The sequence below is a fragment of the Oryx dammah genome, unplaced genomic scaffold (assembly GCF_014754425.2).
Source record: "Oryx dammah isolate SB20612 unplaced genomic scaffold, SCBI_Odam_1.1 HiC_scaffold_29, whole genome shotgun sequence".
In the NCBI taxonomy this organism is placed as follows: Eukaryota; Metazoa; Chordata; class Mammalia; order Artiodactyla; family Bovidae; genus Oryx; species Oryx dammah.
Window position 1 is genome coordinate 40,699,280 of NW_024070213.1, and position 14,084 is coordinate 40,713,363.

The 14,084-nt window shown below is 43.3% G+C and overlaps 1 protein-coding gene across 1 annotated transcript; it reads right to left on the reverse strand.

Annotated features, from left to right (window-relative positions):
• Nucleotides 1–12,898: 12,898 nt before the first annotated feature.
• LOC120858538 (uncharacterized protein C4orf19-like) lies at nt 12,899–14,084 on the reverse strand. The gene has a single exon (XM_040234667.1). It carries the CDS (start codon nt 13,988–13,990, stop codon nt 13,025–13,027), a length of 966 nt encoding a protein of 321 aa, XP_040090601.1. The 5' UTR covers nt 13,991–14,084; the 3' UTR covers nt 12,899–13,024.

The following is a 14,084-nucleotide window of genomic DNA, read 5'->3' on the forward strand; positions in this document are numbered from 1 at the left end:
GCAACTAAGCCTGTGTGCCACAACTACTGAGCCCTTGCTCTACAGCCCATGCTCTGAAACAAGTGAAGCCACCACAGTGAAAAGCCAGTGAGCTCAAACTAGAAAGTTGCCCCTGCTTGCCACAACTACTGAAAAGCCCACGCAGCAATAAAGACATTGCACAGCCAAAAATAAATTTATAAATTTATTTTTTAAAAAAGGAAAAATCAGAGGATAGTATGGTGGTGATAGTTGTACATTGTGAATGTACTTAATGATACTAAGTTGTACATTTAAAATGGTATATTTTTGTCACAAGTATTTTACCACAATTCTGTTACGTGTATAGAAAAAAGATGAAATCAGAAAACATAATTGGAAAAATCTTTATAACAGCAGGAAACTAGACTATCTCAGAAGAAAATTATAACTGTATAAAAAGGCATAAAAGAACACAAAGATAAAAAGAAAAAATAAAGAATAAAAACAAAAAAGAGAGAGAAAAAGAATAATAGAACACAAAGACAAATGGAGAGATTTACTATGCTCCTGGATTAGAGGACTCCATATTAAAAAAAAAAAAAAAAATAGGAAAACCTAGTCTAGTGGTTAAGTGTTCAGGCTTCTACTAGACAGGGAAGTTCCACATGTTATGCTGCTGCTGCTGCTGCTAAGTCACTTCAGTCGTGTCCGACTCTATGCGACCCCATAGACAGCAGCCACCAGGCTCCCCCGTCCCTGGGATTCTCTAGGCAAGAACACTGGAGTGGGTTGCCATTTCCCTTCTCAAATGCATGAAAGTGAAAATGAAAGTGAAGTCACTCAATTGTGTCCGACTCTTTGCGATCCCATGGACTGCAGCCTACCAGGCTCCTCCGTCCATGAGATTTTCCAGGCAAGAGTACTGGAGTGGGGTGCCATTGCCTTCTCTACCACATGCTATGATGTATGGCTAAAAATTAAAACAAATGAACAAGCAAGGAAGTTCTCCAATTTACCTATGCACTTTATGTAATGTAAAGGAAGTCTTAATAGAATTTATATACACCCATTCCCACCACAGATGCTCAGAGGGCTCAAACAAACCTTGTGCACACCAGGACCCAGGGACCCCACAAAGACTAAGAACTGTGAGGTACGGGTCGGCAGTGGTCTGCCACAGGGACAGGGACTCTGGGTGTGGGTATGGTATAAGTCCTCTTGGAGGAGGTCAACGTTAACCCCACCAGAGAGCTGCCAGAACTTACCCAGGACTGAGAATAGACTCCTGGAGGGCACAACAGAACCTTGTGCACAAGGACCCAGGAGAAAGGAACAGTAATCTCACAGGAGATTGTCCCTGACGCCTGTGGGTGTCCAGGAGTCTCCGGCAAAGGCGTGGGTCGGTGATGGCCTGCTGCAGGGTTGGGGGCACAGACTGTAGCAGTACATGCATGGGGATATTTTGAGGGAGGTCACCATTAGCTTCATTACCTCCACCATACTTTGGCCCCAGGAAAATAGCAAGGAGGGAACACAGCTCCACCCATCAACAGAAAATTGGATTAAGACTTACTGAGCATGGCCCCGCCCATCAGAACAAGACCCAGTATCTCCTTCAGTCAGTCTATCCCATCAGGAGGCTTTCATAAGCCTCTTGTCCTTCTCTGAGCCACCAGGGAAGCCCCCATCAGAGGGCAGAAAGACTTAAAACCACAGTCACAGAAAACTAATCAATCTGATCACATGGACCACAACCTTGTCTAACTCAGTGAAACTATGATCCATGCCATGTAGGGCCACCCAAGACAGACAGGTCATGGTGGAGAGTTCTGACAAAATATGGTCCACTGGAGAAGGGAATGGCAAACCACTTCAGTATTCCTGCCTTGAGGACGCCATGGAAAGCATGAAAAGGTAAAAAGATAGGACACTGAAGGATGAACTCTCCAGGTTAGTAGGTGCCCAATATGCTACTGGAGATCAGTGGAGAAATAACTCCAGAAAGAATGAAGAGACAGAGCTAAAGCAAAAGCAACACCCAATTGTGGATGTGAATGGTGATGGAAGCAAAGTCCGATGCTACAAAGAGCAATATTTCTTAGGAACATGGAATGTTAGGTCCATGAATCAAGGCAAATTGGAAGTGAACAAAAAGAGACGGCATGAGTGAACATCAACATTTTATGAATCAGTGAACTAAAATGGACTGGGATGGGTGAATTCAACTCAGATGACAATTATATCTACTACAGCAGGCAAGAATCCCTTAGAAGAAATGAAATAGCCATCATAGTCAACAAAAGAGTCTGAAATGCAGTACTTGGATGCAGTCTCAGAAACGACAGTATCATCTATGTTCATTTCCAAAGCAAACCATTCAATATCACAGTAATCCAAGTCTATGCCCAGACCAGTAATACTGAAGAAGCTGAAGTTGAACCATTCTGTGAAGACCTACAAGACCTTCGAGAACTAACACCCCCAAAAGATGTCCTTTTCATTATAGGGAACTGGAATGCAAAAGTAGGAAGTCAAGAAACACCTGGCTGCTGCTGCTACTGCTAAGTCGCTTCAGTCGTGTCTGACTCTGTGCGACCCCATAGACGGCAGCCCATCAGGCTCCCCCATCCCTGGGATTCTCCAGGCAAGAACACTGGAGTGGGTTGCCATTTCCTTCTCCAATACATGAAAGCAAAGAGTGAAATTGAAGTCTCTCAGTCGTGTCCGACTCTTAGTGACCCCATGGACTGCAGCCCACCAGGCTCCTCTGCCCATGGGATTTTCCAGGCAAGAGTACTGGAGTGGGGTGCCATTGCCTTCTCCGAGAAACACCTGGAGTAACAGGCAAATTTAGCCTTGGAGTACAGAATGAAACAGGGCAAAAGCTAACAGAGTTCTGCCAAGAGAATGCACTGGTCATAGCAAACACTCTCTTCCCAGAACACAAGAGAAGACTCTACACATGGTCATCACCAAATGGTCAACACTGAAGTCAGATTGATTATATTCTTTGCAGCCAAAGATGGAGAAGCTCTATACAGTCAGCAAAAACAAGACCGAGAGCTGACTGTGACTCAGATCATGAACTCCTTATCGCCAAATTCAGACTTAAATTGAAGAAAGCAGGGAAACCCACTAGACCATTTAGGTGTGATCTAAATCAAATCCCTTACAATTATACAGTGAAAGTGAGAAATAGATTTAAGGGCCTAGATCTGATAGACAGAGGCCTGATGAACTATGGTCAGAGGTTCGTGACACTGTACAGGAGACAGGGAGCAAGACCATCCCCAAGAAAAAGAAATACAAAAAAGCAAACTGGCTGTCTGAGGAGGGCTTACAAATAGCTGTGAAAGAAGAGAAGGGAAAAGCAAAGGAAAAAAGGAAAGATATACTCATTTGAATGCAGAATTCCAAAGAATAGCAAGGAGAGATAAGAAAGCCTTCCTCGGTGATCAATGCAAAGAAATAGAGGAAAACAAGAGAATGGGAAAGACTAGATTTCTTCAAGAAAATTAGAGATACCAAGGGAACATTTCATGCAAAGATGGGTTCAATAAAGGACAGAAATGGTATGGACCTAACAGAAGCAGAAGATATTCAGAAGAGGTGGCAAGAATACACAGAAGAACTGTACAAAAAAGATCTTCACGACCCAGATAATCACGATGGTGTGATCACTCATCTAGAGCCAGAGATCATCCTGGAATGTGAAGTCAAGTGGGCCTTAGAAAGCATCACTATGAACAAAGCTAGTGGAGGTGATGGAATTCCAGTGGAGCTATTTCAAATCCTAAAAGATGATGGTGTGAAAGTGCTGCACTCAATATGCCAGCAAATTTGGAAAATTCAGGAGTGGCCACAGGACTGGAAAAGGTCAGTTTTCATTCCAGCCCCTAAGAAAGGCAATGCCAAAGAATGCTCAAACTACTGCACAACGGCACTCATCTCACATGCTAGTAAAGTGTTGCTCAAAATTCTACAAGCCAGTCTTCAACAGTACGTAAACCATGAGCTTCCAGATGTTCAAGCTGGTTTTAGAGAAGGCAGAGGAACCAGAGATAAAACTGCCAACATCCACTGGATCATTGAAAACTCAAGAGAGTTCCAGCAACAAATTTGTTTCTGCTTTATTGACTATGCCAAAGCCTTTGACTATGTGGATCACAATAAACTGTGGAAAATTTGAAAGAGCTGGGAATACCGGATCACCTGACCTGCCTCTTGAGAAACCTATACGCAGGTCAAGAAGCAACAGTTAGAACTGTACATGGAACAGCAGACTGGTTCCAAATAGGAAAAGGAGTACATCAAGGCTGTGTATTGTCACCCTCCTTATTTAACTTTTATGCAGAATATGTCATGAGAAACGCTGCACTGGATGAAGCACAAGCTGGAATCAAGATTACCAGGAGAAATATCAATAATCTCAGATATGCAGATGATACCACCCTTATGGCAGAAAGTGAAGAAAAACTAAAGAGCTTGATGAAAGTGAAAGAGGAGAGTGAAAAAGTTGGCTTAAAGCTCAACATTCTGAAAACTAAGATCATGGCATCCAGCCCCATCACTTCATGGCAAATAGATGGAGAAACAGTGGAAACAGTGGCAGACTTTGTTTTCTTGGGCTCCAAAATCACTGCAGATGGTGACTTTAGCTATGAAATAAAAAGATGCTTACTCCTTGGAAGAAAAGTTATGACCACTTAGCATATTAAAAAGCAGAGACATTAGTTTGCCAACAAAGTTCCATCTAGTCAATGCTATGGTTTTTCCAGCGGTCATGTATGGATGTGAGAGTTATGCTATAAAGAAAGCTGAGTGCAGAAGAATTGAAGCTTTTGAACTGTGGTGTTGGAAAAGACTCTTGAGAGTCCCTTGGACTGCAAAGATATCAAACCAGTCAATCCTAAAGAAAATCAGTCCTTAATGTTCATTGGAAGGACTGATGTTGAAGCTGAAACTCCAATACTTTGGCCACCTGATGCGAAGAGCTGACTCACTGGAAAAGACCCTGATGCTGGGAAAGATTGAGGGCAGGAGGAGAAGTGGACGACAGAGGATAAGATGGTTGGATGGCATCACCGACTCAATTAACATGAGTTTGGATGTACTCCGAGAGTTGGTGGTGGACAGGGACGCCTGGCGTGCTGCAGTCCATGCGGTTGCAAAGAGTCAGACATGACTGAGTGACTGAACTGATTGACTAGCTGACACTATTGATAGATAAGCATACATAAATATGTACAAGTATTGATTCTATATTATCAATTATCTGGAATGAATTATTCAATGAGTAGTATTATGAAGAGTGACTAACTGGAAAGTGATCATTGAACTCCTACAACTGAAACCGTGTAACTCACACTAGGACTTGAACCCACTTGGCAGGGACTCAAACCTGGCCATACCCATGGTCTTCCAACTGAGATCACACATGTAGTTTTAACACTTAATGAAGCTCATGTTCTTGATGTCTCATTACAGAAATAATTCAATAAGATACAAAATGATAGGTAAGTGGATTTATTGAGAGACAAATACACTCCACAGACAGAATGTGCACCATTGCAAAGGGCTAGAGCAGCGTTGATATCTGTGGTTAGCTTTTATCGGCTGGGTGATTTCATAGACTAGTAAGTGGGAGGATTAATCCAATTATTTTGGGGAAGGGGTGGAGATTTCCATGAACTGGGTCACCACCCGCTTTGTGGTCTGTGATGGTTGCCCATGGAAGTGTCATGGTGACTGTGGGTGTGTCACTTAGCTTATTGATATATTACAATGAGCTTGTATACTGAGGCTCAAGTCTAGTGGAAGCCTGCCATCTTGGACCCATTTAGTTCTAATCAGATTATGCTGTGTCTTTGGTCTATGCTTCATTTTAAAGTTTATGCCCTGCCCCCTTCCGTCCTGCTTCACAACTTACCTTACACAAAAATCAATTCCAAGATAATCAATAAAAACAAAGAAAATCTAGATATTTTTTCCTCCAAATGTACTAAAAGCTTAAACAGGCATCACACTGATGGTGAAATTTGGCCTCTGTACACTAGTGGGTGCTCAGTCACATCCAACTCTCTGCAACCCCATGGACTTGTAACCTGCCAGGCTCCTCTGTCCGTGGGAATATCCCAGCAAGAATAGTGAAGTGAGTTACCATTTCCTACTCCAAAGGATCTTCCTGACCCAGGGATCAAACCCAAGTCTCCAGTGTCTCCTGCATTGGCAGGCAGATTCTTTACCATTGTGCCACCTGGGATTGAATCTCAGATACAGAGTATTGGGTGAATTAGAAAAGAACAACTTTATTGCTTTGCAGGCAAGGGGAGCCCGGGTGTCCCAGTTTAGGTGTGGGGGTTGGGGGGAGGGATGAGTTGTGAGGAGTTTTATGGTCAAGGGGTGGAGTTGTTGATAAGGATCAAGGTGTGTCCAGGGCTTGCATTCCTTCTTCCTTCTGAAGATCTTCTGGAATCAGGTGGTCTCCTGATCTGTTGTTCCTGAGGTTACTGAATTGTGACCTTCTCTTGAATATCTTCCATTTGGTGGAAGTTTTAGTTTTTAGCTTCAGAAAAGCTCAAAGATACTGTTCTGTATGGGGTTCTCAGGACTGGAAAAGGTCAGTTTTCATTCCAATTCCAAAGAAAGGCAGTGCCAAAGAATGCTCAAACTACCGCACAATTGCACTCATCTCACACGCTAGTAAAGTAATGCTCAAAATTCTCCAAGCCAGGCTTCAGCAATACATGAACCGTGAACTCCTTGATATTCAAGTTGGTTTTAGAAAAGGCAGAGGAACCAGAGATCACATTGCCAACATCCACTGGATCATGGAAAAAGCAAGAGAGTTCCAGAAACACATCTATTTCTGCTTTATTGACTATGCCAAAGCCTTTGACTGTGTGGATCACAATAAACTGTGGAAAATTCTGAAATAGATGGGAATACCAGACCACCTAACCTGCCTCTTGAGAAATCTGTATGCAGGTCAGGAAGCAACAGTTAGAATTGGACATGGAACAACAGACTGGTTCCAAATAGGAAAAGGACTATGTCAAGGCTGTATATTGTCACCCTGCTTATTTAACTTCTATGCAGAGTACATTATGAGAAACACTGGGCTGGAGGAAGCACAAGCTGGAATCAAGATTGCCAGGAGAAATATCAATAATCTCAGATATGCAGATGACACCACCCTTATGGCAGAAAGTGAAGAGGAACTAAAAAGCCTCTTGATGAAAGTGAAAGAGGAGAGCGAAAAAGTTGGCTTGAAGCTCAACATTCAGAAAACAAAGATCATGGCATCCAGCCCCATCACTTCATGGCAAATAGATGGGGAAACAGTGGAAACAGTGTTAGACTTTATCTTTTGGGGCTCCAAAATCACTGCAGGTGGTGATTGCAGCCATGAAATTAAAAGACACTTACTCCTTGGAAGAAAAGTTATGACCAACCTAGATAGTATATTCAAAAGCAGAGACATTACTTTGCCGACTAAGGTCCGTCTAGTCAAGGCTATGGTTTTTCCAGTGGTTATGTATGGATGTGAGAGTTGAACTGTGAAGAAGGCTGAGCGCCGAAGAATTGATGCTTTTGAACTGTGGTGTTGGAGAAGACTCTTGAGAGTCCCTTGGACTGCAAGGAGATCCAACCAGTCCATTCTGAAGGAGATCAGCCCTGGGATTTCTTTGGAAGGAATGATGCTAAAGCTGAAGCTCCAGTACTTTGGCCACCTCATGCGAAGAGTTGACTCATTGGAAAAGACTCTGATGCTGAGAGGGATTGGGGGCAGGAGGAGAAGGGGACGACCCAGGATGAGATGGCTGGATGGCATCACGGATTCGATGGACGTGAGTCTGAGTGAACTCCGGGAGTTGGTGATGGACAGGGAGGCCTGGCGTGCTGCGATTCATGGGGTCGCAAAGAGTCGGACACGACTGAGTGACTGAACTGAACTGAACTGTTCTGTATATCCCCTGAGAAGAAACCAGCAGCCTGCCCCAAGGCTGCCCTATTGTTTCTCCTCCTTATCTCTGTATCCCCTCCCTTCCCTGATTAGCAACTTCTTGAACCTGCTGTTTGGAACTCAGGGAAGGGGACACTGAAGGGTTTTTGTGCCCAGGAGCCCCAAAGGGTCCTGCCCAGTTTCCACATCAAATAGAAATTCCTTGAGGAGGAATGGAGTGGAAGGTTGCCTTAGCATATGTAAACTTTTACATATAGAATGAATAAACAACAAAGCCCAACTGTGTAGCATGTGTGCTTGCTCAGTCATTAAGTCAAGTCTGACTCTGGCGCCACATGGCCTGTAGCCCACCATGCTCTCTATCCATGGGATTTTCCCAGCAAGAATACTGGAGTGGGTTGCCATTTCCTCCTCCAGGCCTGTTGTATAGCACAGAGAACTATATTCAATATCTTATGATAAATTATAATAGAAAGAATATAGAAAAAAATGTATAAATATGTATTACTGGATCACTTTGCTCTATAGCAGTAATTAACACAACATTGTACATTAGCTATACTTAAAAAAATAAATAAAAATAAACAGAAATTCCAAACAGCAAATAGGTTAAGGTGCTAATCAATTCCCATAATAATCAGTAAAATCACAATAAGTTATGTCTATATATGCACCAAAATGACTGATTTTTAAAAGGCTGATTAAAAAAAACCACATATTGGTTTAAAAAAAAATTGGCAGTAGGAAACTTTATGCTCTGCTGTTGGGAGTGTAAACTGATACACCTTTAAAAAACAGTTTGAAATTGAACATACACAATAACTCTAAAATTCTTCTTCTATCACTTCAAAAGAATATGATTTGTTAATTAAAAAAAAAAAATCAGGAAGAGGAAATTCACATAAAGGGAAACATATCAGGCTTCTGCCCGGAAAAACTATGTGTCCCCATCACAGAGGATTTGATGAAGGGTTTTGTAACAGTAGTTCAAAGTAGGGTCTCTGACAAGATTAGGGTGTGAGTGGGACTTGTAACCCTTTATTCTCTAGTGATTGGTCTCCTAATCTTGATGAACCTCTCTGATCCCTTTAATCTTGCCTCAGGTGGTTTCTTGGCTACTCTTCCCTAGATTAGCAACTGCTGGAATCCATCTTTGGAAATAAAGAAAGATCAAGGATGCTGGAGTTTTGCCTACAAGAAATGGAGGACCGAAAATGGTCTTCATGCCTGGAAGCCCCACAGGGCCTCATTTGGTTTCACTTCCCCAACCAGGGATTGAACATTTCCCCCTGCATTGTAAGTGTGTAGTCTTAACTACTGGCTCATCAGGGAAGTCCCTGAACTGTTTTCTTAAGAAAACAGCACTGGAAACTTCCCTGGTGATGCAGTGGCTAAGACTTCGTGCTCCCCATGCAAAGGGTCTGGTTTGATCCTTGGCCAGGGAACTGGATTCCACATGCCGTAACTAAGAGCTCACATGCAACAACTAAAGATCAAAGATTCGGCATGCTGCAACTAAGACCCATAGCAGCTAAATACATAAATACATTTTGCAAATAAATAAAAATAAAACTATGCACAATAAAGAAAACGTGAGAGAAAAAACATCACAACAAAGAAAAATTAATGAATAGTTGATTTATGGGAGAAATAGAGAATTTTATTCAAGTCAACTTGAGAATTGTAACCCAGGTGACAGTCTTTTAGGAAACTCTGAAGACTGTTCCACTTGTTAGAAGTCAAAGATACAGTTTTATACAATTTGGACACAAAAGATGTCCACTGTCATTTTACATGAAATTCACCAAAGATACTTAGTCTCGACCTACAGGTACCAAGAGTGTAGCAGGTCACCATGATTACCTAGAGCATTAAGAAAAGAATGTTATCTTCTAAGTGTTGTGGAATCCGGGGTCACAAAACACACCTCAGTGGACACTCAAGACAGTGGAGTACAGTTTATTACACCAGCGGGTCCAAGGGGAATCAGTTCCCTATAAGGACCCTGATGTTTCTGAGAGGCCCAGTTTTATACCCCCCATTACATGACTGGTTACATGTTAAGAACCTCTTTGTTGTATATGATTGAGTTTTACAACAAGTAGGTGCTAGCAGAACAAACAATTAAGGTTAAAGGGGGGTAACAATGAGTATTCATCAAGGCGGGATGTCTCCATGGTTAATCTAACAGGTGCAGCCTGACCTCAACTACAATCTCCATTTGTCATCTGTAGGGAGGGAAGTCTTCAGGGGACACGGTTTTCACTAGCAATGGTTTCCTCACTCTTGGGCAGGGTTCAGGCCCAGCTCACATCTTGTCTTTAAGGTGGATGGCAGGCTTCAAGATGGAGTCTCTCCTGCTATCTTCACACTGGCCCCAACATACGTAGTTATGTTTCTAGAGTCAGAAGAAGGGGAAAAAATTGGTCTTTATGGCTGAGCAGACATTCCCACCTTTAAGGATGTCTGGTTAATGTATCATGCTGATGCATACTGCACATTTAGGGAAGACCCAATACAAACAGCTAATACGTTCTGCTTAATTTTCTTAACTTGGTTTAAAGCATGAATTTTACTTCATCAATCAGTATATTAATGTATATCTTTGAGAAATAGATTATTAATAATATTTTATTTAAAAATTTTTTCTCATTGTCTAATGACCATTTATTATTTTTTAAATTATTTACTTTTGGCTGTGCTGGGTTTTCATTGCTGTGCACAGGCTTTCTCGAGTTGTAGTAAGTGGGGGCTTCTCTCTAGTTTTAGTTCATGGGCTCCTCATTGTGATGGCTTCCCTTGTTTTGAAGCATAGTCTCTAGGCACATAAACTTCAGTGGTTGTGGCTCGCTGGCTCAGCTGCCCCACTGCATGTGGAATCTTTCCGCACCAGGGATCAGACACAGAAAGTCCTATTATTTTTATAAGAAGGAAAATGGTGGTACGAACAAAACACAGCATGTTTCAGCGTGTCCCGACTCTTCTTTTAAGATGGGTGATGCAATAAGCTGGTCTCTTGTGGCTTTTACAAAAACATGTAGTTTGTGTTCTTCCTCATACCTGAGAATTTTACCTCATATAATGAGCGTTTGATAATTAGGTCTGTAAAACAGGGCAAGTTAATGCTTTAAACTGTGATTGAATTACACAGACAGCAGGTCTTTTCCAAGTTTTGACTAGGAAGACATTTCTGTACTGTGTTGTTAATCAAAGCAACTTCTTTGGATGATTTACTTGAAAAACAGTTAGTTTTAACTTAAGGCAGTGAGAGGAAAAACCCTACTTGAAAAGGTTTATTGCCTGGAAGTGTGCTAATTAAACTAACAAAAGACAGATTAACAGGAGAAAAGTTTTTTTTTTTTTTTTTAATGTGAGTAGGAGTTCACAGAAAAGAAGTGAAACTCAAATAAGCAGAGTTTCATCAAAAGAAAAGGGGTTTGAGGAACTTCCCTGGTTGTCCAATGGTTAAGATCCTGCACTTCCAGTGGGCATGGGTTCAATCCCTGGTCAGGGATTTAAGATTCCACATGCCACTAGGGTAGCCAAACAAACAAAGTGGAGCCTGGGAGGGACTGAACTTCAAGGGACAAAAAGTCCTAGGGAAGTGAAACTAGTGAAAGATAAAGGCTATTTTAGAAAGAATTTGTTTGTGCAAATTGACACTCTTCTCTCCCTGGTGGGGATAGGAGGTGGGAGTGTTTCTTAATGCCTTCAGCTCAAAATAGTCTTTATATCAATGTGGCATATTTAGAGGTGTCATATTCTGATCTCTTTCAAACCTTTATCCTACAAAATAAAACAACCAGTTATTTGACCAGTATAATGGGTTTATTCAGGAATAGGAGAGGAATTTCAGTTAGAGACAAGAAATTCATAGCAAAAACCATAGGCAAGCCCAGTTAGCAAAGGAGAGGAACTTTTATTTTATAGAGAATGACGAGGAAGTTGGGAGATGTAGTTTTGAACAAAAGTCCATTGGAAAAAAGTGAGAATCAGGGTGGCCTGGCCAAGCTTTTCCCAATGGCCAGACTTATTGCTGGGCAAGAAGAACTCTGCCTGTTTAGATTTGTAATTGATGGTTCCTGTTCGGATTCGTAATTGATGACAAGTGGTAGTGCAGGAGGGCTCCCCATTCTGGCCCCTTAACTCCATTTAAAATCAGGTTTCTTTTATTCTGTTTCAAAAAACAAAAATGAATGAAGTCAAAATACCCATGAAGTAAAAAAAGAAATTACCATTCTGTGCCCAGAAATCACTGCTGTGCAGAGTTTATGCTGCTTGGGGAGGCAGAATGACACAGTAGTTTTTTTTTTTTTTTTATGTTGTTATTGTTTAATCACAATCAGACATTACATGGCACAAAACACTCCATCTCTCTCTTTGCTGTTCCAAATCTCACAAACTTAAAAACCTGAATTTTAAACAAAGAAGTCTTTTGACCAAACTCCCCAATCCCAAAGGAGATGAAAAAGTAATAATGTAAAAAAGTTAAGGTCAAGGTGGCCTGATATCACAGCTAATGACTAACCATTTGTTTACAGGCAGCTCCTGCTCTACCCTGAAAGCTGCCAAGCTCCACTCTGTCCAAGTGGTTAGTGATGGGTTCCCTGGGTGATTGTCCCTGAAGGTAAGCCATGCTCTGGGGGGTACATTAGGCACTTTTAAGTGGGGGGTAGTTACCTTTCCCTGACTGGGTATGATGTTTGGCTCTCAAAAGCAAGGTAAGGAATTTTTACACTCAAACAGAATGTCCTGTGAATCTCTTTCCCTGGGATTCTGTGCTGGGATTCCAGGGCGTTCTCACGAATGCCTGCACCACACGTTCTGCAGGAGTTGTGCGGGTTGGCCAGCAGGGTGTTTAAGATCTGCATGTTCTGTGGACGCCAGCACTGGTCCACTCTGACTTATAGTCTCTTGAGTTTTAGCCCATCTAGACGGTGGTACTCTTCATGGTGAACAAGCCAACTGGCGCTGGGGGTCAACCCCCTGTAAGGCTGCAGCCGTATATGCTGCATTTATCAGCTCTGGGTTTTAGGAGCAAACCCAGACCGTGTGACCAGATCGTCACTAGCTTATTTGCCTGGAGAATCCCCTCCCCTACTCGGCCTCATCCACATCTTCCCCCGCAGTAGCTGCTTCTAAGGCCGCGAGGGCTTCGGCCACCTCCGCATCCTCATCCGCCGTCTCCCAGCTCCGGTCTCCGGGGGAACCAGGGGCCTCCTCCCACCCGTTTCTCGAATTGACCACAGGCACGTCCTGAGCAGGATCGTCTTTGTCAAAGTAGACACTTGGGATTTCAGTTGTCACGGCCTCGTTTAATGAATCCCAGCTTCTCTTCGCAGAGAAGGGCATATTCAAACCACAATCCCCTGCCGGGGGGTGAGCACCCTCCTGGGGCTCCTTCTCAGAGTGGATCTTGAAAAGACGGTCCTTCTCTTGGTGATCAACGTGATCAGCGTTGTCTTCAGCTGAGCCGCAAAGCGGAGGGTAGTCCGGGGTGGGTGTCCGGAGGACATGGGCTGGGACTTCCCAGGCGGCAAGCCCGGCTGTGGATGGCGCGCCGGAGACCCCATTGCCGATGACCTGCGTCTCTCCCGAGGCCGGCCGCATGCAGTCCAGCTCCCTGGCACTCCCTCCTTCAAGGCAGAGCTGGGTCAGGTGACCTCTGTTTGCAGCACTGGCCCAGGAGTCTCTGGCCTCCTGAGGGGGCCCCGGCTCACCACTGAGCTGCAGGACAGCAGCGGGGCCAACGCCATTGATGGCCTCGCTAGTCTTCTCGGCACAGGGTCCCCCCACCGTATCCCCCAAGAGGAGTGGTCCTCGCGGCGGCCCGCAGGGCTCCTGTGGAGAGGCTCTTCCACTCCCGCTTGCCATCCTCTTGGAGCCCTCATTAGGAGGGTCACCCTTGTGCACCAGGATTTCGCTGCTCTGTTTGTCTTTCAATTTAAGAGTGTCCTCTTCATCTAACTTGCAGCTGTTTACTTCGTTAACGTAACCAGGGGAGGGCACGTGAACTGGATCGAAGAGATAGCTTTGTATCATTTTACAGCACCTGCACCCCATCTGGATTACTTTTTGTTATCATCTGTTGTGGAGATTGTCCATTAGGTTTCCCTAGACATTTACTTTCTCTTCCTGCAACTGGGAATGCGGCGGC